Source organism: Gymnogyps californianus, chromosome 9 (assembly GCF_018139145.2).
Source record: "Gymnogyps californianus isolate 813 chromosome 9, ASM1813914v2, whole genome shotgun sequence".
NCBI classification, from domain to species: domain Eukaryota; kingdom Metazoa; phylum Chordata; class Aves; order Accipitriformes; family Cathartidae; genus Gymnogyps; species Gymnogyps californianus.
The window spans coordinates 11,723,855-11,750,062 of NC_059479.1; the positions used below are offsets into that span (position 1 = coordinate 11,723,855).

At 58.3% G+C, this 26,208-nt stretch overlaps 1 protein-coding gene across 4 annotated transcripts; it reads left to right on the plus strand.

The window, feature by feature from the left end:
* The first annotated feature begins 5,554 nt into the window (after nt 1-5,554).
* On the plus strand, nt 5,555-25,821 carry MPP1 (MAGUK p55 scaffold protein 1). Of its 4 annotated transcripts, none has more exons than XM_050901482.1 (12): nt 5,555-5,731; nt 12,196-12,339; nt 12,686-12,764; nt 13,788-13,873; nt 15,124-15,192; nt 18,986-19,182; nt 19,458-19,564; nt 20,502-20,582; nt 21,203-21,283; nt 21,756-21,958; nt 22,545-22,619; nt 24,448-25,821. In XM_050901482.1, exons 1-12 carry the CDS (start codon nt 5,630-5,632, stop codon nt 24,622-24,624), a joined length of 1,401 nt encoding a protein of 466 aa, XP_050757439.1. In that variant the 5' UTR covers nt 5,555-5,629; the 3' UTR covers nt 24,625-25,821. The 4 variants fall into 4 exon arrangements, with proteins under 4 accessions (XP_050757439.1, XP_050757442.1, XP_050757441.1 ...); XM_050901485.1 differs by having other exon boundaries at nt 19,046-19,182; XM_050901484.1 differs by having other exon boundaries at nt 12,196-12,288.
* The last annotated feature ends 387 nt before the right edge of the window (nt 25,822-26,208 follow it).

The following is a 26,208-nucleotide window of genomic DNA, read 5'->3' on the forward strand; positions in this document are numbered from 1 at the left end:
GGCCAGAGCCATCCTCCCACCACCGGTGGCTCTCCCCCTCCCTGGCACCTGCCCCACACAGTGGCAGATGTTTCCTCTCGCAGGAATGGCGATGAGCAGAGTGACACTGGCTCCTGCCTCATGCCTCTCATGGAGTGGGCACCTTCCAAAACAATGGCCACCTCACAAAGGCCTGGAATGCCCAGTGGGCTGTGGAGCAGGCGCGGGGTCATGCCTGCCGGGCAGCACACCTCTCCTGCACAGCAGTGGCAGCGTTGTCATCACTGCCAGCTCGTTAGAGCCTGTGCCAACCCATCCCCAGCGCTGTGAGTCCTCCCTCTGTGGCAGGGGAGCCGGGCAGTCCCACAAACACCTCTGGCAGCTGGCGTGGGGTGGAAGCAGGGTTATGAGGGAGCTTTGGAGAATGGCAGCGGTCAGCCAAGTGATGGCCGCCATCACAGTGGGATGGGCAGGGTAGGTGTGCCCGCCCAGCAACTGCCAGCGATTGGCTTGTGAATTCCCACGGCACCCCATCAATGTCAGGCAGTCTTTGCTCACACCTATAAGAGATGCGGGCTGGGGCAGCTCTGAGGAGAGCTCTGCCAGCAGCACCAGGGGACAGTTGTGGTGGGGACCCCAGGGCCCTGCCATGAGGCAGGGCGGTTGTGCGAGGAACGGCTGCTCCGAGCCACCCGGCTCCTGCCCGCCCTCGGGGGCACTGGGCTGGCTGTGGTGCACACAGACGCTCCCCTCCACGGCCTGTGTCCGGAGGAAGCAGGGACACGCTGCAAATCAGCCCAGTGGCGTGACCTGTCCGGGAACACACACCCAGCGGAGATCGGAAGCTGGTGTCTCAAATGAAGCAGGGCTGAAAAAGCCTCATGCAACTGCCGGGGCTCCACATGGCTGTACAAGAAGCCTTCACTGCGGCCCTGGCAGTGATTACATTACAGCCCCAAGCAGGAGATGCAATTGCCCTTTGGCTTCATTGCATTCTGACAGTAATCAGGCGCAGATGTGAGGAGAGGCTGCCTGGCAAGTGCTGGCCTGAAGAGAGGAAGTGGAGCCATAAGCTTCTCAAAGGGGCATGCCCCTGCCTGAGGCAGGGTAACCTTCAGCCTGGGAGGACAAAACCTGCCACCTTGGGCCCTTCTCAAGGCAACCTTCCTCAGCTCGAAGGCAACTACAGCTCTCCTGCGCAGCATTGGCCACTGCGCCCAAGGACAGCTGGCTGCAGTCTCTGGACCGCCAGTGCAGAGGAGCATCCCAGGCATGGTGAAGCGCCCGATGGCAGAGAGAACAGAGCTGCGACGTCAGCTCAGCCCTGAACAGCAGCTGGACTGTAGACAGAGACCCGCACACACTCGCTGAGGAACTGGCCCGGTCCCCCATGTTGATGGCCTTGGACAGGGGCAGACATCTGCACCCTCTGCCCATGGCTCCCACTGCAGGCCAGGCTGGGCCTGACCAGCTGAAGCTTAAATACCCATCAGGGCCTGTACCAGTGGATGCGCAGGCTCGTCCTGCCTCCAGAAACCAGCTGCTGTGTTGTGGCACGTTTGTCCGGGGTTAGATCAGAGAAAAAGCTGTGCGCACCAGAGCCCCCTCTAGATTATTTTCAAAGAGGAAACAGGGCTGAAATCTCTGCAGGTGACCGAGCAGCCTTCACCAACCAGCCCGGAGCAGCTCCAGGATGTTCTCCAGCCACCCAGGAAGCAGTGAAGGGGCTGTGCCGAGCGAGAGCCCTGGGAAGGGGCTGTGGGCAGGCGGGCAGATGTGTCAGAGCCTGCCAAGCTCTGGCATCCATTACTGGAAGCGTCTCTTGACATTCATCTTGTGGGGAATGCAGACCAGACGCTGCTTCCTCCCAGCGCAACGCAGATCTGAGATGCATCACAGCCTCCCCCAAGCCACAGATGTTTCTGTGTGGGGGAAGGGCTGGAGCAGCACAAAGCCCTCTGCCTCTCGGCCAGGGGATGCCCTGCCTAGTCACCACCCCACAAAGAGCCCTGCTGCGGCAGGGGCTGCCTGGCCAAATCCTCCCGGACGCTGGGGATCTTCCTCTCTTTCATGGCTCAGCTGCTAGGATTGCCTGGGCTGGGTGATCCAGTGATCACGCAGCTATCTGGCGTCTCCAGGAAGACAAAACACATGCCTGCCATCCCTTTCTAGTATAGCCCAAGCAGAGATTATTTTGCAATCCAAAGCGTGCGAGGTGCTTCAATGCTGAGCCCCAGCCAGATAAGCCATGGGCCAGGGCTGCTTCTGCATCCGGCTTCTCCCATGCTGGATGGAGAGCCCCCGGTATGCAGCCCCCACCTCAGCCAGGCGTGGGGGATGTATGCAGGTATTGCAGCTGGGCAGATGGGCACCATTCTCAGAAGAAGTTGCCAACACGTGACAGAAACGGGCAGCAGCATGCTGAAGAGAGCACCTGAGCAGGGACTGTGGCCGACGGGGAGCGAAGCGAACTCGGGAAAGCAGAGCTTAATTCCCAGCTCAGCCATGGAGCTAGGGCCAAGCTGCTCCCCGCCTCCTCCGCCTCGGTTTCCCTGTATGTAATCAGGAGAGAATGAACAGACTTAGACTTCCCTTTTCTGTCTGTCGGGTGTCTCTTGTCACACTTAACTGCAGGGCTTCTCTCTGCTCTCTGTATCTCTTGCCTCCTACCCCACATTGTTACCAGCCTGTTTCTAGCCCGTGAGTGCAAGAGGAGCCTGGGGCCAAGGCGTCCTGCCTCCAGGATGTGCTCAGGGCAGCGTGTTTCAAAGCCATCCCCACGATCCCACTGTATGTCTGTACTTCCCCCTGCCCCCGCATAGCCCGCTCTCTCCCGGAAAGGCGAGGCTTGCTCTCAGTGAGTACTCCTCCTCCCAGGCTGCCTCAGCCGCTGGGTAAGGATGCTCCAAAGTGCTCTGCAGATCCTTCTTGGTCAGCCGGGCAGGGCTAGGGGAGATGACGGTCCAAGCAGCATCCTCCAGCCTAGTGGGCACGTCTGTTGGTGCTGAATGCAGTCAGGCACCCCGGGACTTTTCTAGGCCCCCAACCTAGTCCATTATTTTCTCATCCTAATCTGATTTTACAAGCTTTCCAGGGAACCCCGCAGATGAAGTCTGGGCCACAGGTCCCACTGTGCCCAGCTGCAAAACATGGCCCTCATAGCTGGCTGTCGTCTTGCTCCTGGTGCTGACTGCCCTGATCTTCTACCGTCACTGCAAGCCTGTTGTGCGATTTGGTATACTACTTATACAGAACTTGCTTAGCATTAGTAGCTAAATTTGCTGAAGCCTTGGGCCACAAGCTGTGAACTTTCACCCGGATATGCTGAACTTTTACCTAGTTAAGTAAAAGAAGGCCCCAGAGCTGGTTCGAGCTGGAAGATTAGGAAGCAAGGAAGGCCGCTACTGTCGTCAGCCGACGCAGCAACCTTAGAGATAAGAGAAGAAACGGCCCGCCTAGAGACAACGAAGGGACCCAATGAAGAACGGGAAGACCCCAGACCCTAATATTACTACTGGTCAGAACTGTCGCATGAGGGGTGGGGAACTTAGATTGTAAGGGTATAATTGCCTAGAGATTTCTTTGTTTGGGGTCCCTCCTTGGAGGCACCCAGCTCGAGCTGCTCTGCATGTCGGATAAATAAACCACTTATTTACTCAGCGGACTGGCGACTTGTCTTCTTTGAGCAGGAACCTAGGGCTGAGCCCTGTTGACAGTGACATAATTCCTGGCAGGTGGTGTAATTCCCTCAACAAAGCCCAAGACCACCTCCCAGCTGGGCAGTGTGAGGCTGAGGAGAGGGCAGGAAGTGGATGTGGAGCTACATGTGGATGATGCAGAAGACTCCTGCCAAGTGATCCCACGTAAGTGCGCAACAGCTGCCACAGGAGAGGGACTGATGGGAAGAGCCTGCCCCGAGCAGCACTGACTGCCCACTCCAGCCACCTCTGAGTGGCAGATCCATGGGTTTCTGCCTCTTAATCCCCATCCACGTGACGTATCTGCTGTGGAGGAGAAAGGGGTGGGCAGCTAGCCCTACGGGGCAGTCCTGGGCCGGAGACCACTGCAGGAACTCCACTGCCCAGGGGGCTGGAGTTTTCCAGGAAGTTTCTTGGGAAGGATGAAGTTTTTCAGTGCCGGAGGGGTGGGCGCGCTGCCCCTTGTGATCTGGGGGATCCCTGTCCACCCTGTTGGCCTCAGCCTGCAGCAGACGAGGCACCCAGCAGCCTCGACCGGGGAACGCTCTTTGTGCTGGCCCAAAAGGCCCTCTCGTCCTCTGTGTACGTGGGTGCACAACCAGGCTCGCTCCTCCACTTGCTGTGCACACAAGTAACACCAGTTTGCCCAGAGGGCACTGGCTTTGTCCTGGGGCTGAAGGTCTTTATGGCGGCCCCAGAGCGAGGGAAGTGGCATGTGTGTGTGTGGAGTGAGAGGGGCTGGATGCTGCACATCAGCACAGGGAAGAAGGCCTGACCCTGCCTCAAAATACACTCAGATCCTCCCCGTGCTGCCTCACGTACGTGTGTGCGTCGCCCACCATCTGGCGGTCCCTTTCTCTGGGGCAGGTTTGCTCCTCTGGGTCGTGCTGTCTGGGTCAGAGCTCCAAAACCCCCACTGTCACGAGCAAGACGTGGCAGCGAGGAGGTGCACCTCTGGCCACCTGTGTAAGATGCAGCAGGAGAAGATTTACAAAGGAGGATGCTGGCCAAAAGCTAGTCCCCAGTCTACGAGGCCATAGTTAAAGGTAAGGAAAAAAAAAGCAGACAGGGCCCCAGAGCACAAAGCTTATATCAGAACTTTCCCCAAGTTTCCAGATCAGGGCGTCTGCTCAAGAAGTAAGCTTTCTGGCTCCGTTTGCTCTGCACACCATCAGGGCCCAGGGGTGACTGTCAGCTTGCAAGAGCCAAGTATGTACCAATGCTGCTCTGGAGAGGTGCTCCCCGTGTCATTGCAGGGCCTCTGCCCTGGCTGTGAGGCGACAAAGCCTTTCAGATCCAGCCTCCTGCCCTGGTTTTGGCAACCACGTGAGCTGGTGTGAGGGGTGCAGCCAGCCCCCCCCCCGGCAGGGTCCCATGAGCGTCCAGACTTGTCAGCACCCTCGCTGGCGTGCGCACGCTAACAGCTCTGCTAGTGCTTGGGCACGTCCAGGGGCTGGCACGGGCCAGGGGCTGTTCCCAGCAGAGACATGATGCGGACACTCTGTTTCACGGGGGAAAAGACCCCACGCGGGCAGCGAGGCGAGGCTCTGAGTGGCAGCTGGTGGTGCTGAGGTACCGCCTGCGCGGGGACGCCGTGCCCAATCCCTTCCACTTCTGGGACCGCCCCACCCCCCCCCCCTCCCCGGCACCGCCGGGCGCCGGCTGCTCGGCACCGACCCGGAGCCGGTGGGGGGGCCCAGCGAGGACGCGGCACCCGTGCGGCGGCGCTGCCCGCGGGGCCAGCCCCGGCCCTCCCCCGGCCGCCTGGCTCCGCCCGGCAGCGCGCGGCCCGCAGGCCTCCCCCCGCTGCCACACGGGCGGAGCGTGCAGGCAGCCACCGGCGCTGCGGGAGCCGGGGCCCTGCGGCGGAGCCGGGGCCGGGCCGCTCTGCTGGAGCCAGCGGAATCGGCTGCAGCTGCTGGCGGCGGCGGCGGCGGCGGCGGGACGGCGGGATGACCCTCAAGTCGGGTCGCAGCGTCAGCGCCGGCAGCATGCGGACGGCGCTCTCCGACCTCTACCTGGAGCATCTCCTGCAGAACCGGGCCAAGCCCGAGGTGAGCGGCGGCTGGAGGGCAGCGCCGCCCTCCAGCCCCGATCCGCCCCCGCGGCGGCCCCGGCCCACCTAGGGAGAGCGCGCCTCTGCCCCCCCGGCCCCCTTCCCCGCCGAGGCTGGGCAGGGACCCCCGGGGTGCCCCCCTTCCCCGCGGGCCCTTAGCCCAGTACCCTGTGCCCAGCTCAGGCCCGGCATGGAGCCCGCGGGGGTCCCCCTCCATCCCGTCCCTCCCGCACACGCGGGGGGGCAAGGCCCCTAAGGCAGAGACCCCACGGCGGGCAGGAGGTGGGCATCCAGGTAAGTGCCCTGTATGTGGCACTGCTGGTCTCCAGTACTCCAGGAGCAGGGCTCCTTGCTGGGGGACGTGGGGCACCTTGGGGGGAATGGTCAGCCAGCGTGGCCGGCACCGCATGGCCGGGCAGGGAAGAAGGAGCTGGGTACAGGGGAGGCAGACTTCAGCATCCTGCTACAGAGGAGCTTGTGCTTGTTTTGCTGCAAAGTTGTAGCTGGTCTGAACTGGAACTGCCTGTCACATGAGCTGATTCAGCTGCTGAGCAGCCTTCAGGTCCACAGCATGGGCTGGAGGAGTGGTGGTGGTGGGTCTTGGCCCCAGAGAAGAAGGATGCAACCAGCCCTTCTCACACCTACCCCGGGGCAGGGAGTGGGCTGGGGGGGCATGCGCACCCCATCTCCAACAGAAGGAGAGCAGGCTGCACCAGCCATCTCAGTTCTGCTGGGAGGGCTCCTTCCCCAGCTGGTGTCATTTGGGGTAGCTTGGGTGCAACCAGGAGAAGATCAGCAGTTCCCGGTGCTAAGCAGCTGGTGCTTTTCTCCCAGCAGAGATTTTCAGCTTTGAACGAGAGTCCCTGACGGAGCCATGGCATAACGTGCCTGGGCTGAGGTTTCCTTGCAGCTGTGGGGAGCCTCTGAGAGCAGGGAGGAAATTTCCCTGAAGTGCTGTCCTTTGCCCATCCTGTTGGACACTACAGCATCCAAAAGAGGCTTGTCAGATCTGTCCCACACCAGTGGTTTGTGCACTTTTTATGGCTCAACCCTGGCAGAGTGCTTTAAAAAAAAAGAAGCTTTTAAAGGAAAATGCCTGGATCAGGCAGCTGCTTAGAGGAGCTCTCCCGTCCCTCTGCCTGCAGGATCCAGGCAGAGGGCCTGCCTGGCCGCAGGCAGAGCAGGGATAAATCGCCAATGGCATGGAAAATGTAGGAGCTGGCCTACAGCTCCCTGGCATTACGGTATATTTATTCCAGTAGGGATAAAGAGAGAGATAGCAAACCGGGATCTGCCTCGGGCCTTTTAAGAGGAGCACTGTAGGGCTGGCACCCAACTGGGGTTACGTTTCCTGAGCTTGCCAGTTGTTCATGTGCTCATCCCCGTGTCACATGCATGCAGAGACAGTGCTGGCCCATGGTAGCTGTGGGCCCCTCTGTGCAACAGTAGGGACATCGCCCAGCAGCAGCTCTCGGGAAGGGTGCTGGGTCTGGCTGGCTGCTCCTTGGCTGGAGTCAAGCAGGGTGGCCAGGAGGTTTCTCTTCCCCACTTCCTCTGGCAGAGCCACGTGCTGGGAAGTGCCATCCTGCGTTCCTCCTGTGGTGGCAGGGCACGCAAACGCTTGGCGAGTGGAAGCCATGTCATTGCTAGAAAACAAGCCGAAGTGGAGGAAACTGCTTCCCCTTTTCCCTTGAGCCACACTACATGGCTGCATGTTTTTTCCTTATCTCCCAACTGGCAAATACAGATTTACGAAAGAGTGCTTATTCCCAGCTGTGCACCTGGTTGGCAGGGTGACCTTGGGCATGTCTGCTTATCGGCCGTGACTCAGTTCCCCAGCTGTAAAATGGGCAGCGAATGTGACCTTTGGGAGTCCGGTGGAGAAAAGGAGGGTACTTCTGGAGAGAGCTGAGCCTGCAGGTGCAGAGGGGACACTGCACTTCCCTGTGGGCAGCAGTTCCTGGCATCCAACTGGAACCAGAGCAGACTGAGGCCACAGTCCCCAGGGACCAAATCCCAAAATTACTGCAGGCAAAACTAGTGGTTGAAAGCTGAGCAAAACTTCTGGGCTTGACCAAAATGAAGTGGGGAGGGCTGGTTCCAACTTTTTCATCTCAAATGGTTTTACTGACTCTCTTGGAGGTGACAAGTTTCACAAACACCTCTGGAAGGCTGCATCAGCCTTCCCTGGTGGGAAGATGGTGCCTCAGCAAACCTCACTATGCTCCCTGCAAAATCTGGCCCTTCTCCATTGCAGCAGTCCATGATCTGGAGTCAGTGTGAGAGCACGCAGAGTCAGTGGCATCTTCTGGCCTCCACGACTGCTTGTATCCACGACCGTTTGTATCCTTCCTACTGCGACCTGTTGGTGTTGCTGGGCCTTTTCCTAGTGTCAGCAATGTAATCCTGTTTGGTTTAAAATGCCCCCCCCCCCCTTTTTTTTTTTAAAAAAAACTGGATCATATTGCTGGAAGGGGTCTTGGGTGAGCTTGCTCCTGCGGTTGTGCTGGCAGACCTGAGAAGGCAGTAGCCCCCAGCAGAAGGCAAGGATGAATTACTTCTAAATGTCCAGATGGCTGTTGCTCCCCAGCCTGCTGGAGCACCCCAAAAACAAGCTCAATTTTTTTTTTTTGTTAGTTTGCTCTTTTTACACATTGGTGTGTTTTTTAAGCTGTAAGGAGACCGTGATGCACACATCTGCTGGATGGTGGGGAGGCGAGGTTGCTAGAGGGCAGGAGGAGAGATTGCTGGGCCAGGACATCTCTGCACCAAGCAGTGCCCCAGCCTCCCTGCACATACCCACGGTGATTATAAGGTGAGGGGTGATGATTCCTGGAGGGAGCTGGGATTTTATTGCTCACTGTGGGCAGCGGAGTGTGTCTCCCTGCCAGCTGAGAGGGCAATCCCGGGGGATCCTGGCTTCAGGGTTCCCTCCTGTATCCGAGCTGCTGTACTTTGGGGGCCTGCTTGGCAAAGCCAGCATGGTCTGACCTTTCTCCACGTGCTCGCCAGGGAGCCCTGCTCTTCCGAGGCCACCTGATATTGAAGTCTCTTGGTTAGAGCAGCAAGGAAAGCCCAGGAACCAAACCACCGAGTGTGCCCTTTGCGCTACGGTGCTGCTTTCCCCAAGTGCTGCTTCAGCCTCCTGCAAACAAGCTGCCCAGTTAATGTTTGATTTGCCCAGTGGCGTGCAGCCCGGCTGAGCCAGCGCAGCAGCAGGAGCAACCCTGGCAGCTGACGCTGACCCTGCCAGGGGGTCCTGGGGTCCTTGCCGAGGATTGCTCCACACGCAGCAAATTCTCTGTTGGTAGACGCTGCCTGGGGAGCTGGTGCCCTTCCCTTCACCCCAGTATATGGGGCAGAAATCCAGGGTCTTGAGGAAAATGCAGGCAGGGAGCTGGGGTGCACCTATTTGGCCCATAGAGCTGGTGGCTCCTCTGCACATTGCCACCTGGAGCAGGATTTGTGCATGAGGATTTGTACCCTCGCCGGCCAGCTGCAAGGCACCCAGCAGCCCTGTTGCACAGCTCAGCCCTCCAACCTCCTCGCCCCATGTCTGCCCCAAGGCTAGCCCCAGCGGTGACCCAGCCCAGGGCTATGTGCAGAACTGGCAGTGGCTGGTGGCCATGCCGGCTCTTAGCAGCACTTGCAGATGTTTCCTGCAGAGTAGCGCATAAGTAGCAGGGTCTGGCCCACCACCAGCATGACTCGAAAGGCTCTTGAGGTCACAGGCTACACTGGGCCAAGCCAGGCGAGAGCGTGGCGGCTGCCAGGAGAGTGCAGCGTACATGATCCGGCCGGCCAGCTCACGTGCATGGAGCATGAGAGCCACACATGTCTCCTGTCTCTAGCTTCCAGATGCCCAACATCGGGGCTGGAATCTGCCACCCTGTGGGTCCTGGTCCTCGTGAGCTGGGCATTTTCCCATCCTCATCCACTGGCTACCCAGTGCGGTCAGCAAAAGCCCACACCATGCCAGCGTGGCTCTGTTTGGGGCAGAGGGAGTTGCCGGAGGACCCTGCTGGGTTCAGAGCTGCCATCAAGTAGCTTGTGGCCATCCCCAGGCACAGCAGCAAGGCTCTGGTGACAAGGCTTGCTCTCTGGGAGTCACCAGGGTGACACCAGTGCTGCGTCAGCATCGAGGGCTGGGTGTTTTCTCCAGCTCTCAGCAAAAAGCAAAGGTCAGGGCCGGGAGGCTCAGCTGGCAGGGATGGTGGGGACGGCAGGGACGGGAACTCCCAGCCCCTGGAGCAGACTGTGCTGTGTCCTGGGTCATCGGGCTCTGCTGAGCCTAGAAGTTTGAAGCCGGGGATTGCACAGTGTAATGCTTTCCCAGGGCATGACCAAGATAACTGTGATCTGTGCTGACTCAAACCACCTCACGGGCACTTTGGCCTTGGGCAGGGCTGGAGAAGTTTCTCGTCCTCCTCTTCCTCCTCCCACCAGCTGGCTTGGGAGAGCCAGGACAGTCAGCAGAGAGCTGAGGGCCAGCTCTAGGCACCCACACTGCTGGATCTGTCCCTCTGCCCTGCGAATGGCATGGTAGCAGCGTGCCCTGCTGGGGCTGGCAAGCCAGACTGGGGGGCTGCAAGTTGCTCTTCCTTCCACCCTAAGAGTCCTTGGCCCGGGTGCTGCTCTGGGCTGGGATTCAGCCTCTGCCTCCGTGTTTAAGCCGTTGGCAGCTGGAGACCACACAGTCGCCTTTTTCCTCTGAGGAGGAGCTTGGTTAGCTCTTTTAGAAGTAGTTGGCTTAAAAATAAGTCATGCATCTTCCCTGTCACTGCAGCGTGGGCACACGGCTCCCTGCGCCCTTCCTGGCCCGGCCCTGCCAGAGCCCTTTCGTCGAGGCTGTGACAGTGCCCGTGCCTCGATGCTGGTCCATCCCTCTCTGCCAGCGCCTCTTCCGCTGGCCTGGCTAGTCCTGGCTCTGCTGCCCCTGCCTTCGGCTCCCCCCCTGCTTTCGGCCATTGCAGAGGGCTGGGCTGCAGTCTCAGCCCAGCAGCACTCTGGCACGTCCCTACCAAAGCTAATTTTGTTGTGGTTTAGTGCTGTGGCTGCACCCCACCAGCAAATGCTCTTCACCCCAGTTGCACCCACATGAACCTCCCCATGGCCTGGCCGGATCTCGCCCCTTAGCGGCATGGGGCTGCAGCCTCTTTTCCATTCCAGGCCAGGTGCCTGCAGTGGGTGAGAGCAAGCCGGGACAGGGGGGTCAGGCTGCAGCTTCCCCAGCTGCTGGCATGGAGCCCCAGGGCCCGGTGCTCGGTCTGGTGTTGGCAAGTCAGCATGTGGCAGGGAGACGTGTTGGCTCTGCCTGGCTGGGCGTGGCATGCCACGTCACTGATGCAGGAATAAAGCTGCTGGGGACCTTGCTGGGTGTCCCCACAGGTTTGCTGGCTGTGGCTTCCAACCTGGGCGCTGCTGGGAGGGAGGGTGCAAGCTGCGAACTGGGCAGCAAAGCTGGCCGCCACATGTGGAGTGGGGCAGCTGTAAGGGTTTGCTTTGCCTTGTGGGCTGGCATGGGGATTTGAGCATGCCAACAAGGCAGGCAGGGGCTGCAGATCAAAGCTGGCCTGGGTTTTGCTGGGCCAGCACCGATTTGGGAGAGGCTCGAGGGAAGTCCACTGCACTTGGGGCCAAACCAGCATGTCTGCAAGCTGTGCGGAGACGTCGCCCAGCATGCCCGAGGGGTTTAACAGGACTGCACCAGGCTTTCTCAGACTGGGAGGTGGCAGCTCACTTTGCAGTGTCCCTGCTGCATGGCAGGGCAGATTTGGAGATCTCTTCCTGGGACCCCATGCACCCTCCACGTGTCCCAGTGCCAGCGCCTGCTGGAGACGAAAAGCAGAGGTTTCCCCATGGCTGAAAGTCCCTGCTTGGCTTCCCAGTGCTGGCCGGCACGAACTGGCCTGTAGCTGGGAGCTGAGAGGGGAACGGGGAGTTTCTGGCTGGCTTGGGAGCACGTTGCCTTTAGTGCCTGGATGTGGATGTGGCTCTGCACCGTGTCGGTTGCCCATTGACGTAGATGAGGAAAGGTTGAACTTGCAAACTGAGCAAGAGCAGAGCCTGACCCCAGTTCTCAGGGATGAGTCCCAAACTGCTCTGTTTACTCGGTGAAGCTATCCTGGGCTTTATGCTCTGCAACAAGCCAGCTGTGGACTCTTTTGGTTTCTGCTACCTGTAGCTTTTCCAAAGTTTTCTTACCTCCTGTGTTTCCCAGGCTGGAAAACTGCAGATCAAGCCCACATCCACATCTTCAAGGGTGAAGCTCTTTTGCTGCTTTTTTTTTCTTGCTCTTACTGTCCTCTCCTCCAGCCCATGGGTCTCCCTCCTCCTGTGCCCCACCTGTGCCCCAGGCACCCTAACATGGTTGAGTAGCTCAGCCCCACAGCAGGGAGCGAGCACTCCCAGGCCCTGTTCAGGTGGAGCCCCTAAACCCTGGTCTTTGTTTTGCCCTGACAGGCCATCACTCAGTCCCCAAATGCCATGACTGAGGACATTTATACCAACGGCTCAGCGACTCTGGGCAGCCCCTCCCACAGCAACGGCCGCGAGGTGCGGAAGATACGCCTCATCCAGTTTGAGAAGGTCACAGAGGAGCCCATGGTGAGAGCTGGCAAGATCCCAAAGCCTGATGGCACCCAGGGGGGCAGAGGGGCAGGTAGAGCCATGCCAACGGGCTGGCCTCGGGGGAGGCAGGAGATTGCTGGAGACCTTGGCCACGGAAAGAAGGTGCTGGATCCTGCCTCCTGCCTGGGGACCTGGAGCAAGCCCCATCAAAGGGTGGTGACACTTGTGCCAAGAGGAGCTGCAGCAGGCTGGGCTGGCCAAGCAGGGGGCTTCCCCCCAGCCACTCCGCAGCCCACCGTGGACATGGGCCTGGAGAGGACTTTGCTGAGAGCATGGGAGCTCTCCCCTCCAGCGAGCAGTCATGGATTTTCCTGTCTTCCAGGGAATCACGCTGAAGCTCAATGACAAGCAGAGCTGCATGGTGGCCAGGATCTTCCACGGGGGCATGATTCACAGACAAGGTAATGAGGCCCTCTTAGAGGCAGTGTATGGGGTGCACATCTGCAGCTGGTTTCCTTCCGTGCAGAGATAAGGCAGCTCCCCAGCACTGCTGGCTTTCTGCTGTGACGTGGACATCTGTGTCCATTCCTCCACTAGGAATATGTCAGGAACTCGGGAGTCACTGGTCTCTCTGCATGGTTGTCATGTTAATACACTGGAGGCTTTAGGGAGAAATGAAGGGTTGGGGGAAGGGCTCTCCCAAAAAGGAACCATAGACCATCTGTCTCCGTCTCGTGATGGGGTCACTGTAACGAGAGATGGATCATACCCCAGAGACTGCGAGGGAAGCTCTTCCCATTCCTAAAGTGCACAGGTGGGACAGGCTTGCTGTGGATTGGCTCTGCAGACCAAAAGATGCCGCCAAAAGAAACAAATAGGTGCTATTTTCTGGTTTTGGATCTTGCCAAGGGGGCATGGAAATGAGATGTTCGGTGCCTAGAAGAGGCCCCTTTTCCATCCTTGGATCCAAGTGGGAAGTCTGAGCTTACCCCTGCCAAAATAACCCAGGAGCCATTCCAATAATGCTATTGGAGCCTGATTTATAGCAGTATATCTGAGGCTGTAATCTGGCTGGGTATATAAATGGAAAACACACAAAGTCAAGAATGCTTGTGTTAAGGGCCCTGTAAGGAGGCTGTCATTTGGCTTCAGGTGAGGTACTTGGGGTTGGGTTTGAATAACTCTGAAACAGATGCTTTGACCAGTCTAAAGCGCTGAAGGACACACAGTGGAAAGCAACCTGATGACCTTCAGACTGGATGAAGTGTGTGTAGGTGGAGAAGGAAGAATTCATTCCCCTTGTGCTTTGGTCCCATGTGCTTAGGTGACGTGCGTGACTCTACAAGCATTGCCCAGGCAAGCACTGCAGTGTCCTGGCCACAGCTTGCCCAGGGGGTCGGGAGGCTGGTGGAGCTGCGTAGTTTGGGTTTGGTGAGTGGCTCTTGTCCGGTCCTGCATTTTCCTGTTTCTCCCGTTGCTGGCAGGCTCCCTTCACGTGGGTGATGAAATCATAGAAATCAATGGGCAGAGCGTGAGCAACCACTCAGTTGACCAGCTGCAGAAGATGCTGGTAGGTATTTGTGTTTGGCAGGGCTGTTCCCCCAGAAGGACCCCTTTGGCCTGCAGATGTGCATGCTGGCTGAGCATTCACCCCCTCCTAGATACCAGAGCCAACACACAGCTGCCTGCAGTAGTGTGATGCGGCAGGAGCCAGGGCCATTGTGCTGGGGTGCTGTAATACAGCCAAGCACCAGGTCTCTGTACACAACCTTGGTGGTCTGTGCTTGCTGCGTGTTTCTGGCCTCCCAAGGGCAGCAGCGAAGGCTGTTGGCTGGATCCCTGACATGTGCTGATGTGTGTGGGGCTTGGAAACCACCTCTGCTTGCCAAGGCTGGTGTGCAACTCCAGCCCAGGGACTGGCTGCTCTTGCAGACCTGATCCGTTCCTGCAGGTCACCTTGGTGCCATTTTCCTGCTGCTGAGGTCATGGTGATCCTGCCAGGCCCTTCCTAGAGACAGCTTTGGACAGGGTCTCAGACCTACCTTGGGTTCACAGACTGAGGCCATCCTGATCCATGCCCAACATGTGGGACCTGGCCGGAGGGAGGTGGTGGTGGTGCTGAGGACACCCACCAGCAGCCTAAGCAGGAGGCCTGGCCCTTCTGCAGTGCCACGGTCCTATCCTGCCTGGTGGCGGGACATCCCTGGTCCAGACAGCAGGACCAAGGAGGAGCTTGTCTTTGTCTGCCTCCCGAGAAGGGCGGTTGGCCCAGGAGGCCCCTCCTAGCCTCCAACTGTGGTTGTCCCCACGGGACCAGATAGGTCTTGTGAAGCACATGGGGCAACAGCACATCTGGCCTGTGGCAGGCAAGGGAGTGCTGTGCCTCTAATGTCACCAGGAGGGCAGGAGCAAGAGGCGAGCATGGAGAGGACAGATGGAGGGGCCCTGGCAGAACCAGCCTCTCCTCCTAGGCTCCTCACTGGGGCAGCCAGGCCGGAGATGATACAGATCTCCATGTTCATTCTGGTGATGCTTAGCAGTGCCCACAGTGAGCCCCGTGTGGGGGTGTTGGTGTCCCCCCATGGGGATGGGACAAGCATGGCAAAGCTATGCTGCCATGGCTCTTAGCCCAACCCCAGCAGAGCTGTTTCTGGCCAGGCTGTGGCGTCCCTCAGCATCACAGCATGGCTGGGAGCACCTAGGAGCCTTGCCTTTGCGGGTCCTGGCCCTCAGGAACTCCCTGCACAGGTTGCTGCTGTCGGGCTGCCTCCAGGCACCACCTCCTCCAACTCTTCTTTCTCCCCTTCCTTTGTTCACTAGAAAGAAACCAAGGGGATGGTCTCAATAAAAGTCATTCCCAACCAACAAAGCCGCCTCCCTGCTCTCCAGGTAAGTGCAGCCTCCAGACCCACGGGCTGTGCCGGGACATGGCTGTGGGGCCGGGTGGGACCAGTGCAAACCACAGCGGACCAGCGCTGGGGAAGAGAGCTGTGCTGAGCCAGGGGCAGGACAAGGGAATGGCTGCCTGGTCACCTTGCCTGAGCTGCTGGAGGATGAAGGGACCTGTCCTGTGCTTACATTGCTGCAAATGAGCAGATTTTTGCCCTGTGGATGTATTTACCCAATGTGTATGTAGGAATGTGGGCCTGGGATGCCTGAGCCACAGTGGTATACGTGTGCAGTGTTTGGTGATGCGAAACCAGTGGGGTGTGTACACCAGGAAGCACGAGAGAGTTTCCTGCCACCTCCAGAGCTACAGCTGTTAGAGCCACATCCCTGTTACAGGGCCACAGCAGCACCTCCAGGTGCAGCACCGGGCTCTCGCTGCTCCCCACCGTCACTGATGCCTGGTGCATCAGCCGCAAGGAGGGTGACATAGGTCTGGATGCTGCCAGCACACTTGTGAGCAGCGAGTGGGAGGGAGAGGAAAGCAGCTCCTTGCGCCTGCTGCCACTGACAGGGTGGGGGTGACGTGCTGTGGCAGGGGGTGACACCTGCCTGGCTTTGCCTTTGAAGTCGTGCCGTGGCCAAAATACTCAGGATAGTGGGGAGGGCTGGCTCCTTTGCCAAGACTTCAGTGTGTGGTGGCTGGGATGCTGTCCTGTCTCTGGGTGCAGGAGCCAACCCCAGCGCAGCCCCCCTGTTGTGGACAGGCAGGAGTGGGAGAGGAGCTCGGAGGCACAGGGTGGGGGCTGGATGGTGCTGGGATGGGTTGGGGGCTTCCATGTCACCCTCCTTCCTTACCTGGAGCAGTCTCTGAACATGGTGGCAAGTGAAAACTGTCTCTGTTTCTTGCTCAGCCCATGCTGTCCCCATTCCAGCTCAACCAGCCTTGCACGTTTGTTTATTAAACACTGGCCCGTGTCTGCCCTTCCCTGCTGTCCATCTGCCCTCCCTGGCCTGACCCAGCCAGCTCCAATCGGCCAGGCCAGCTGAGTGCCAGGGAAAAGTTACCTCTGAGAAAAAGAACAGTTGCTGGCTCACCCGAGGCTGGCCATGGGCTCAGGGAAAGACATACGGACAAACTCCTTCCCAGCAACAGCTGTCCTCCCTCTTGCTGTGTCCAGGGCCATGGTGCTGTCTGCTCCCCAGAACCACAGCTCACGGGCTTGTTGCAGTCCACTATCAAGAGTGGACTTTTGATTTTGTTTCAACTCCTGGATCCCCATGATCACCTTCATTTCAGGGCCTGGCGGGCAGGACAGTGCCGATCCTGGCATCACGATGCCCCCCTGCACTGGCTTGCCCCGCAGCCTGGCAGCCAGCCGCTTTGAGGCTAACTGAGTGTCTTTTGGGGCAGGTCTGCTTGGGAGGATCCTAATGAGAAGAAGCACTGAGCACTCAGGGCTTTCAGGGTCACCTCCAACCTGTTCCCAGGAGCAAACCACAGCCTTTTGACTTTAAAGACCAGGGCTTCCCTTGCTGGAGCCTGCTCAGTACTTGGGCTCCCAGCCCCAGACACGGGGCTGGCAGCAGGCAGGCAAACAGCTTGCGTTTGGAGCTGGCCCTTTGCAGTCTGTGGGTGATGCCTGGGGCTGTCTGATGCTAACTCCTAATTGGTGTAAGGGAGGGTCTTTCCAAAAGTGACCTTGCTATGTCTGGCTTGGGGTACCAGGGCTGTGGGAGCAGAGAGCTCGAGGCAGGTGCCTAGGCAGTGCTTGCTGTGTGTCCCTTGTGTGTTTGTGTTGATGACCAGCTTCCTGGTGCCAAAGAGTGCTTTCAAAGCAAGCATCAGTCCTCATCCTGAAAGGAGATTCCACTCTTGTTGTCCTCCATTGTGAGAGATCTCATGTCACAGCTTGATCCATATGCTCTGCTTTTCTGGCAGTGAAAGGGAACCATGTCCATGTCCTGCTGGCCCTGTGCCTCCAGCAGCACTGCTGAAGGAGGACATACTGTGGGAAATTGTTTTAATGTGGAACAAGGACAGCATGGTCTACCCTACCCAGGGAGGATGACTTTCCAGGCCCTGCCTATTGCATCTGAGGACAGGACATAGGCATCACCCCATGTGAATCCCTTTGCCCGCTTGCTACGTGCTGTTTCTGGGATAAATAACTTGATAGGGTTGTGCTCAGAGGAAGCATGAGCATGAGGCTGGGTCTGATAGTGCTGCTTCCCCTGTAGAAGGCTCTCCAGCTGGTGGCATGACTACTGTGCAGCCCTCCAGGCATGCCACTGGCTCGTGGCCCAGCACCTTCCTGAGTGATCACAGAAGTCTCAAACAATGGGAAGCACCCATGACTTGTGGGAGAGCGTGCAGGACTTTGCACCATGACTTGGGGCTCCCAGCAGCCTCAGGCCCACAGGACAAAAAAACCCAGGAGGGGAACAAGGGCAATATGAGGTCTGTGCTTAGCCACAGCCTTACTTTGTTCCCTAAACCCTGCCTTTTGCTCCCCATCCTCCATACCCTGCCTCAGCTTTGCCCCCAACCTAGTCCTGACCTGGTCCTGATCTTGCCAGGTGCACTGGCCAGAGACAAATTGCAGCTGCAGCAGCGTTTCAGATGAGAAACCATTCATCCAGGCACTGAGAGCAAGTGGCAGTGCAGAAAACGCTGGGTGCACAAGCATGTTCTGCCCTCCTCCCAGGGATAGGTGACTCTCATCCATCCTGTTGCTCTCTGACAGTCTGTTCTTCCTGAACAGCCTTCCTGGAAAACAAGGTTCATGTGCGAAAGCCACATGCCGTTTCTCTCCTGACCTTGCAAAGATGCTTGGGGGCAGCAAGAGTCCAGGGGTGTCCAGCTGCCTGCTAGCTTCAGGAGTGCTTGAGGCCAGGGAGAGGCAGCAGGGTGGGCTGCCCCGGTGGGAGCAGGCACTGTAGACTCCCTCCCGAAGAGCTGAGCGAGCAGAGGGACAAGGAAAGGCCACTTTCTCACGCCTTCCTGGTCCCCAGGGCTTCCCCAGCCCCAGGAGGCTGGCACAGTGGCCTGGGAAGCAGCAACAGCTCGTTTCCAGTTGCAGCTGTGATGAACATAATGTTGCAAGAGTAGCTGATGAAGAGGCCAGCACAGACCCAGGCAGGAATGGACACGACACTGCAGCCTTGGCTCCCTGAAGGCCCCGTGCCATGCAGGGGAGTGCCCGGTGCTGGAGAGAGGCCAGGGCACAGCAGCTGGGGATTGAGATGTGGCCTTCCTGGGCTCCCCAGGACATGGGATTGCAGAGCGTACCATTGCGATGGCTCGTCTCCACTCACCACAATTGCAGATCCCAGTTGCTGTGTACCGTGTTGGTCCGGATGGTGGGACTCATCTCTGGCTGGCCCAACTCACCAGCACTGTGGAGCACCTGGGGGACTGCAGTGGGGCTGTATGTCAGGGTTCAGGCACAGCTGTGGGGCATGCAGGCCTGCCTAGAGTCAGCAGCCATTTCACTGGCTCCCAGTAGGGCCAAGATGCCATCCTCCTCCCTCTGTCACCCACCAGCCCATCTCACTGCAGCTCCATGCCCGAGAGCTTTCCCTAAGGCTTTGTGCATCTCCTTTCTCCCCACCTGGCCTCATGAGGCCTGGAAAGTGGCAGGGGCTGGAGTCCCTCCTGGAGCAGGGACCACGTGCCTGGAGCTGGCTCTGCAGTCACTGTCGGCGGATGCAATGTGGGGCCGGGAGCTGGACACGACCAAGTTCAGCCATCCTGCACGGCCATGCTGACTCCAGCCTGCCCTCTCTTTTGCAGATGTTCATGAGGGCGCAGTTTGACTATGACCCCAAAAAAGACAACCTGATCCCCTGCAAGGAAGCGGGGCTGAAGTTTCAGACTGGCGACGTGATTCAAATCATAAACAAGGATGACAGCAACTGGTGGCAGGGCCGGGTGGAGGGCTCCTGCACTGAGTCAGCGGGACTCATCCCTTCTCCGGAGCTGCAGGAGTGGTAGGTCCCTGGATTTGGCCAGAAGGGCTGGATCTGGGAGTGGAGGTGGGAACAGTGACCATGTGCTACCAGGAGTGTGACCGTGTTGGGTAACACCAGCGCCACTGCTGGGAAAAGGAGACACACGTCCCCTTCATCTGCCACAGGGTGAGCCTTTACCTGTCCCAGGAGCCACCCTGCTTCTCTTGCCCTTGCATGTCTGAGGGACAATCCCACTGCTCCCCCAGGGCTTGGGGTGACAGCTGGACCATGGTGGTGTCCTCCTCTCTTGGCAGGCGTGTGGCGAGCATCACTCAGTCCAGTCAGAGCGAATCCCCAAGCTGTAGCCCCTTTGGGAAGAAGAAGAAGTGCAAAGATAAATACCTGGCCAAGCACAGCTCAAGTAAGTATGAGCAGGGCGATGGGCTCCATCCCCAGCCCTGGCCATCACTTCTGCCTCTAGGCACAGGCGGGGCTGTCCTCCATGGGAGTCAGACCAAACAGCCCAGCTGTGTTGGCAGTGGGACCTTGGGAGGATACCCCACAGCGGTCGGGTTTTTTGAGTCCCTTCTCCAAACTCCTCATACCCCTCAGGTGGCCACAGCTGTGTCCCCATGCAGCTCTGTAGTGCACGAGGCCAGGGCTGGCTCACACAGGAGCCAGGCATCAAGCTCCTGTGCTCTCCTGCAGTGACAATCCCTGGCACTTCTGACTCTTAGCTCCTTGGGAGGCCTCAAACCCCGCAGGCTGCTGAACACAGAGCAGGCATGGCCTTGCTGCTGCTCAGCAATTAGGGAGCAGCCTGAACTGCTCCCCACAGCTGCCAAGCCGTGTCCCTGGTGGGGCAGAGAGCCTTCCCCTCAGCCATCCATGCAAACACCCCATGCTAAGCATGCCTTGGGCCAGCAAAGGCAGGTGCCTGAGGACATGCTGGCTCCTAGCCCAGCATGTAGCTCCAACCAGCAAACAAGGCTGTAAATCAGCAAGATAAATAAAGCTCCCCCAGCAACAAGCTCCCTGCAGCGTCCTGCCGCCTCCCTACCCAGGTCCCGCTGTCCCGAGCAGAATTACTGAGCAAGAACAGCCCTGGCTTCTCCTTCAGTGGCTGCTGGTCTAGCTCCCCAGCACCCCCTCCGCACCTCACATGCTGCTGGCTGCTGAGGCTGCTGCCCTTTTCCCCCAAGTAACCAAACAGGGACGAGCTCCCAGCCCAGTCCTGGTCACTCCCTCCATTTTGCCCGAGGACCTGGCTTCGGTCTGACTTGCATGTGGTCCTGCTGCTGTGGCCGAGCCAGCTCTGAGCTCTGACCACTTGCTGTCTCATTTCTCCTCCGCCCCAGTTTTTGACCAGCTGGATGTGGTTTCATATGAGGAAGTGGTGAGGCTGCCTGCCTTCAAGAGGAAGACTCTGGTGCTCATCGGTAGGTCCTGCCTCAGGCATCCTCTGCAGCACAGGGGCTGTGTGTGGTGAGTCCCAGGGGGGACCAGGACTGGACAGCGGCTCAGGCAGCGCTGCCCTTCAAAACCTACTAAGTTCTGGGGAGCATGTCTTCTGCCTGCAGTGGTCACCAAGCAGGCTGACCGCCTCCACGCAGCATTGTGCATGGTCTGGCACCTGCAGTGCGATACGGAGGCAGAGTTAATTCAGGAGTTTCCAGCTCCTAAGAATCTTTATGGATAATTTTTATTAAAAGTAGCTCTGGTCTGTGCAACCGCACCAAAGCAAGCACTCCCATGCCGTGGGTGCTGAGCACTTGTCCATGGACCCCGCAGGCATGGGCAGCCCATGCAGCCCAGCTGTGGTGGCCGCTCAGCAGGCACCGGTCCTGTCTCCAGCTGGGGCTCAAGGTGAATGTGCCCAGGGCAGGCAGAGCCTCTTCCAGGGCTGGAAGACACCACAGACCAGCTCAGAAAGCAGATCCTGGGCAAGGCCCCAGGAGCTCTGCACCTTTCCTCAGGCCCAGAGCTGCGGAGGGACCCCAGCATCTCCTGCCAGGCTTCTCTGAGCCTGGCTCCAGCATCCATCCCTCTTTCTCTGCAGGGGCCAGCGGCGTGGGCCGTAGCCACATCAAGAATGCTCTGCTCAGCAACAACCCAGAGAAGTTCATGTACCCACCCCCATGTAAGTACCCAGCCAGGGTGGAGGGCACAGCACAGGACACGTTTCCTCTCACCTCCTTGAGCCAGGACCTTCTGACAGCAGATGGGAGGTGGGGAGATGTTCCTCCAGCGCCACCAAGCCCGTGATGTCAGAGGCCACCACACAGGACACTGCAGGGCCTCCTGGCCTGCTGTCCCACGGGCTGAACCTACCCACAGATGGCTGCAGGGCTGCTACCGCCCGCATTGCAGGGACACCTCACTTTTCACATCCCATTGGCTCTCTTCTGGCTGGCCAAGTTCCCTACTTGTCCGAAGCAGGAAGGAGCTGAAAGGGGATTAGTACAGCCTAGTCTTGAGGTCCTCCATGCCCTAGCCCCATGCTCAAAAAGGGAAGGCAAGATGCCCAGGTCACCCAGAGCAGAGGCTGCCCACCGTGCTCTGTTGCCCAGTCCTTCTGGGGGCCAGCACTCACCATCTTCCTCCCTCCCCAGACACCACGCGCCCCCAGAAGAAGAATGAGGTGGACGGGAAGGACTACTACTTTGTCTCCACCGAGGAGATGACCCGGGACATCTCAGCCAATGAGTTCCTGGAGTTTGGAAGCTACCAGGGAAACATGTTTGGCACCAAGTTTGAAACAGTGCACAAGATCCACCAGCAGGACAAAGTCGCTATTTTGGACATTGAGCCCCAGGTAGGAAGCAGGGGAACGGCTGGGCAGGATGGAGGCTGCCACAGATTGAACTGACTGTATGCTGGCTGTGACTGTCCTTGCCTTCCCTGGTGCACTGCCCACCTGCCCTTCCCAAAGGAAAAAGCCAGGGAGTGCTGGGGTGGCATCTCCATTCCCAAGACACAGGTGCAGTGAGGGTATTCCCCATCATAGCAAAGCCAGGGCCAGGCTGCCGTGGGAGTGGGGGTGCAGGGCCAGCACGGGCCCTGCACAACAACCCTTTCCCCTCTCCGACACCAGGCGTGTGGGTGCCGCTTTGCAAAGTGACAGTTGTGTCCAGAAGCTAGCCCAGAGCAGGGCTGGCGACACCCTTACATCCTCCCCCATGAGGTGCAGGGGAAGCCATGCTGGGACCCCTGCTCCAGCTTCACCCAACTACCCCCAGGCTCAGGAGTCCACCCAGAGAGCCCATGGCCCCAGACTAGGGGTGGCCCCTTTAGCCCACCACGGGCACCATCGCACCCTGGCTGGGGGGCAGCAGTTGACTGTGCTTGCTCCCACCCTGAGGAATGGCCACACTCTGGTAACTACACCCCTCTCTCCACAGACCCTGAAGATCGTCCGCACGGCCGAGCTGTCCCCGTTCATAGTCTTCATTGCCCCAACGGACAAGGCAGAGCAGGTGGGTGGCAGAGCAGGTGGGTCGCAGAGCACCGAGCGGCAGAGCACCGAGCCTGAGTGCCCCGTCGGCCGGGCTTGCCTGCCCATGGCAGGGGGGCAAGGAGCCTGCTGCAGCAGCCCAGGGCTCTCTCCCTGCTCCACAGCAGCTTCTTCCTGTCTGCATTGACTTTTGTGCTCCAGGAGAGCAGGGCAACTTCCTCAGCCCAGACCTGAGAAACAGGAATTAGCGATTCCTGCAGCCGTAGACTCTCTCCCAGATTGACACCCCCCAGCAACCATCATCCCTGCAGCATAATCAGCCACTAACATGTAGTGGGGTGCACAGCCCAGCACCCAGGGCCATCTCCAGCTGCAGCAGTGCTGCAGAGCAGGAACATTTATCCTGCCATCAACTATGCAAATGAGACACACAAACAGCAGCTCCTTCCTTTCTTTGCCTCATTAAGATGCTCATCCCTCCAAAATTAGGATGAAAGCAGCACTGATGTCGCACTTAACTCACACAGCACCAAGCACCACAAGGCTGGCAGCCACACACTGCCCCCGACACACAGAGCAGTGCTGCCTACCCTGCCCTGCCACAGCCTGGACCAGCTCCCCTGAGGCTAACCTCCACAGGGAGGTGGGAAGCAATGGGAGAACAGGGAAACCCACAGAGCAATGCTTCTTCTGGACTCCTGGTCAGCCAAGGCCACCTCTTCCAACCTATTTGTTCGTAAAGCTTAAGATACAGATAGTTTGCAGGGAGGATATTTATGCAGCCTTCAGAGTAAGCACTGCATTTAGAGGCATTTAGAGGCACGTTAACCTGCAGAGGATTGTAGCACCACATGTGGCGGGAAGGGGGGCAAGTGTCAGGGCAGAAAGGGCAGTTAGGCAGCCTGCTGCCCCCACCTCCATGCCCCATCACCCACCACTGGCTCCAGACAGAGGAATTACTCCTGCCGCAGTGGGCAGGGCTAGCCCCGCTGGTGCAGGCACTATATATAGCTAGCTGCCGCAGCTCAGATAACTGCTTACTAGAAGGGATGCAGCAGAACCAAAATGTGACCCAGCAGAACTCACATGACCCAGGCAAACCGCTTATTCCTCTCCCCTCTCCGCCCCCAAGAGCTGCCGGGCAACACACAGCAGAGCTGCAGCGAGCACAGCACCCCAAGCTCATGCCCTACCTAGGCACAGAAGCAGGGAGCCACCTGCACGTCAAGCTCTGTTGTGGAAATCAGTCTGGACTTCGCTGTTGAGGGCACAGCTGCCCGCAGGGACGCACTCCTGGGATGCCCCTGCTAGCCACACCAGCAGGAGGGGACAGGCAGCTTTGCTTTTACTATCAAGAAATTTAACTCTCCCAGCCAAAACCAGTAGAGGGAGGCTGGTATGGCTCTGCCAGCCAGCGCTGTTCTGGTCAAAAGCCAGTGGGGAGGGACCATCCTGCAGGGATCCTACCTTGAAACCAGCCTTAGGCCTTGAGCTGGCTACACTGCATAGTGTAGTAATGAGCAGCCTGCTGCTCGGTGAACCTTCTCCTCCCAGGGAGCTGCCACAAAGCATTTTAAAGATAAATACGAGACTAAGCAGGTCTGGCCTCACTCTAGCAGGTAACCTGATGCTCCCAGCATTGCATAAAAGTCCAGCAAAACCCCCCAACACACACTCCCAGAGATTGCACAACAGCTCCTAGTTTGTCAGACAAGCTGCAGGGATGCTCTGTACTGTGATACTTAGCAACCACTTGAGTTGTTTTGGTGGTGGGAGGAAGTTTGCCTGTTGGGATGGGCTGTGAAATTCCCCTCCTCCCCAGCCTCCTGAGCACTCTCTATTTCTTGCAGTCAGAGGCTTTGCAGCAGCTCCAGAAGGATTCAGAGAGCATTCGGAGCCGATATGCACACTACTTCGACCTCTCGCTGGTCAACAACGGGGTGGAAGAAAGCCTCCAGCTGCTGCAGGAAGCTTTTGAGCAGGCCTGCAGTTCTCCACAGTGGGTGCCTGTCTCCTGGGTCTACTGAGAGGGCATCCGACCCCAGCTGCTTCCCATCAACCATCCTGCAGCCATGGGGAGAAACCTTCTCCTCAGCTTCCCCTGATGCACACACAGCTCAGCACAACTCCCTTCCTCTGCTGCTCCATGAACATGGTCTCAATTGGTTGACACACACAGGGTCTCTGGATCTCCTCTCCCGGGGGAATGCAGGACAGGGGCCACCCAGGGGACAGCCGCCTCCCACAGCACTGCAATGCAGTGCTATGTTAGTGGCTACAGCAGAGCCCAGGGCACCCTGTTACCTCAGAACACAGCTCCCTGCCTCACCAGGCAAGGGAAAGCACAGTCCTGCTGTAGCACCTGGCCATTCTCTGCATTGGTCCCAAGGGAAGTGGTAGAGCAGGGGCTTTCCAGGCAGATGCCCCCTGCCATCGCAGGAGTGCAACACTGCGCCACAAACACCTCGAAAGCCTGGCTGGTGTCCACAAGGCTTCAAGGAAGCCCACAGTGTAGGAGGCTTCACATAGACCGCACCAGAGCTCCTACATCCAAGGGTTTCCCCTCACAAATGGGGAAGAGCAGAAAAAGGTGAGCGTGGATTTGATGAAGGTGGCATGGAGCACGCCACCCCCAGGCAGGTGTCACCCTGCGTTCTGACATTGGGAGTTTTCTGATTCACCCTGTGCAACTGTAGTTGTAAAAACTCACTGTATTTAAATTCTCACCATGCAGCTTGGATTGTTACCCCCTGGCCAGAGAAACACTGCAGCAGCTGAGGAAGTCCCACAGACCAAACCCCCGAGGGACAGTTCAATGGGTAAATTAATCCAGCCACAAGTATCTGTTGCATGCAGTAGAAACAGTGTCTACAAAGATCATCCAGGCATGTTTTCCAGAGTCTAGGGTGTCTAGCACACTGTATGCAAACAGAAAAGCCACCCACCCAAAGGGGTTCTTTCTTCTGCAGGAGTGTACTGACGCACAAGCCCGACCACAACCACGTCTGGGAAGCATCACCATGGCTCCTGGGCAAACCATAGCCATCATTTAGGTGAAAGAATCTCATTTGCATGTTCAGCAGTCAGCTAGGGGAAAGGGGAAGAGGGTTAAGAAGTCTTGTGCAATTTTTTAAGGATGCCAAAAATAAAATCTGTTGATGTGCAATAGGGACCTTCGTTCTGATCCACTGCAGGGAAACAATGAGCAGCAATAAACGTGCTGAAACATTGCTGTGACTGGTGTTTTACCTCTTAGGCCAAGTACTTGCTCACAGCTGGAAGTCTGTTCCCACCTTCCTAACACACTCAAAGTTAGGCAGGCCAGGACTAAACAGTCCCTCCAGCCACCATCAGACCTCTCCAGCAGCTCACTCTAGCACAGGCAAAGGAGGAAAGAGAACACCCAGCTTCCAGTGGGTTTTACCAAAGTGGAGGGTGGCCCCTAAGCACCTGCGAAGCCTTGACCAGCAACAAAGGCCCCTCTAGTGATGGTCCACATCAACATGACCGCTTCTCTGCACCAGCAGCTTCTTCAGGAGAGCAACACAAAGGCTGGGCAGAGGGGTCAGCGATTTACCTGCCCAGCTGCAGCACACACATGTGTTAAGCTG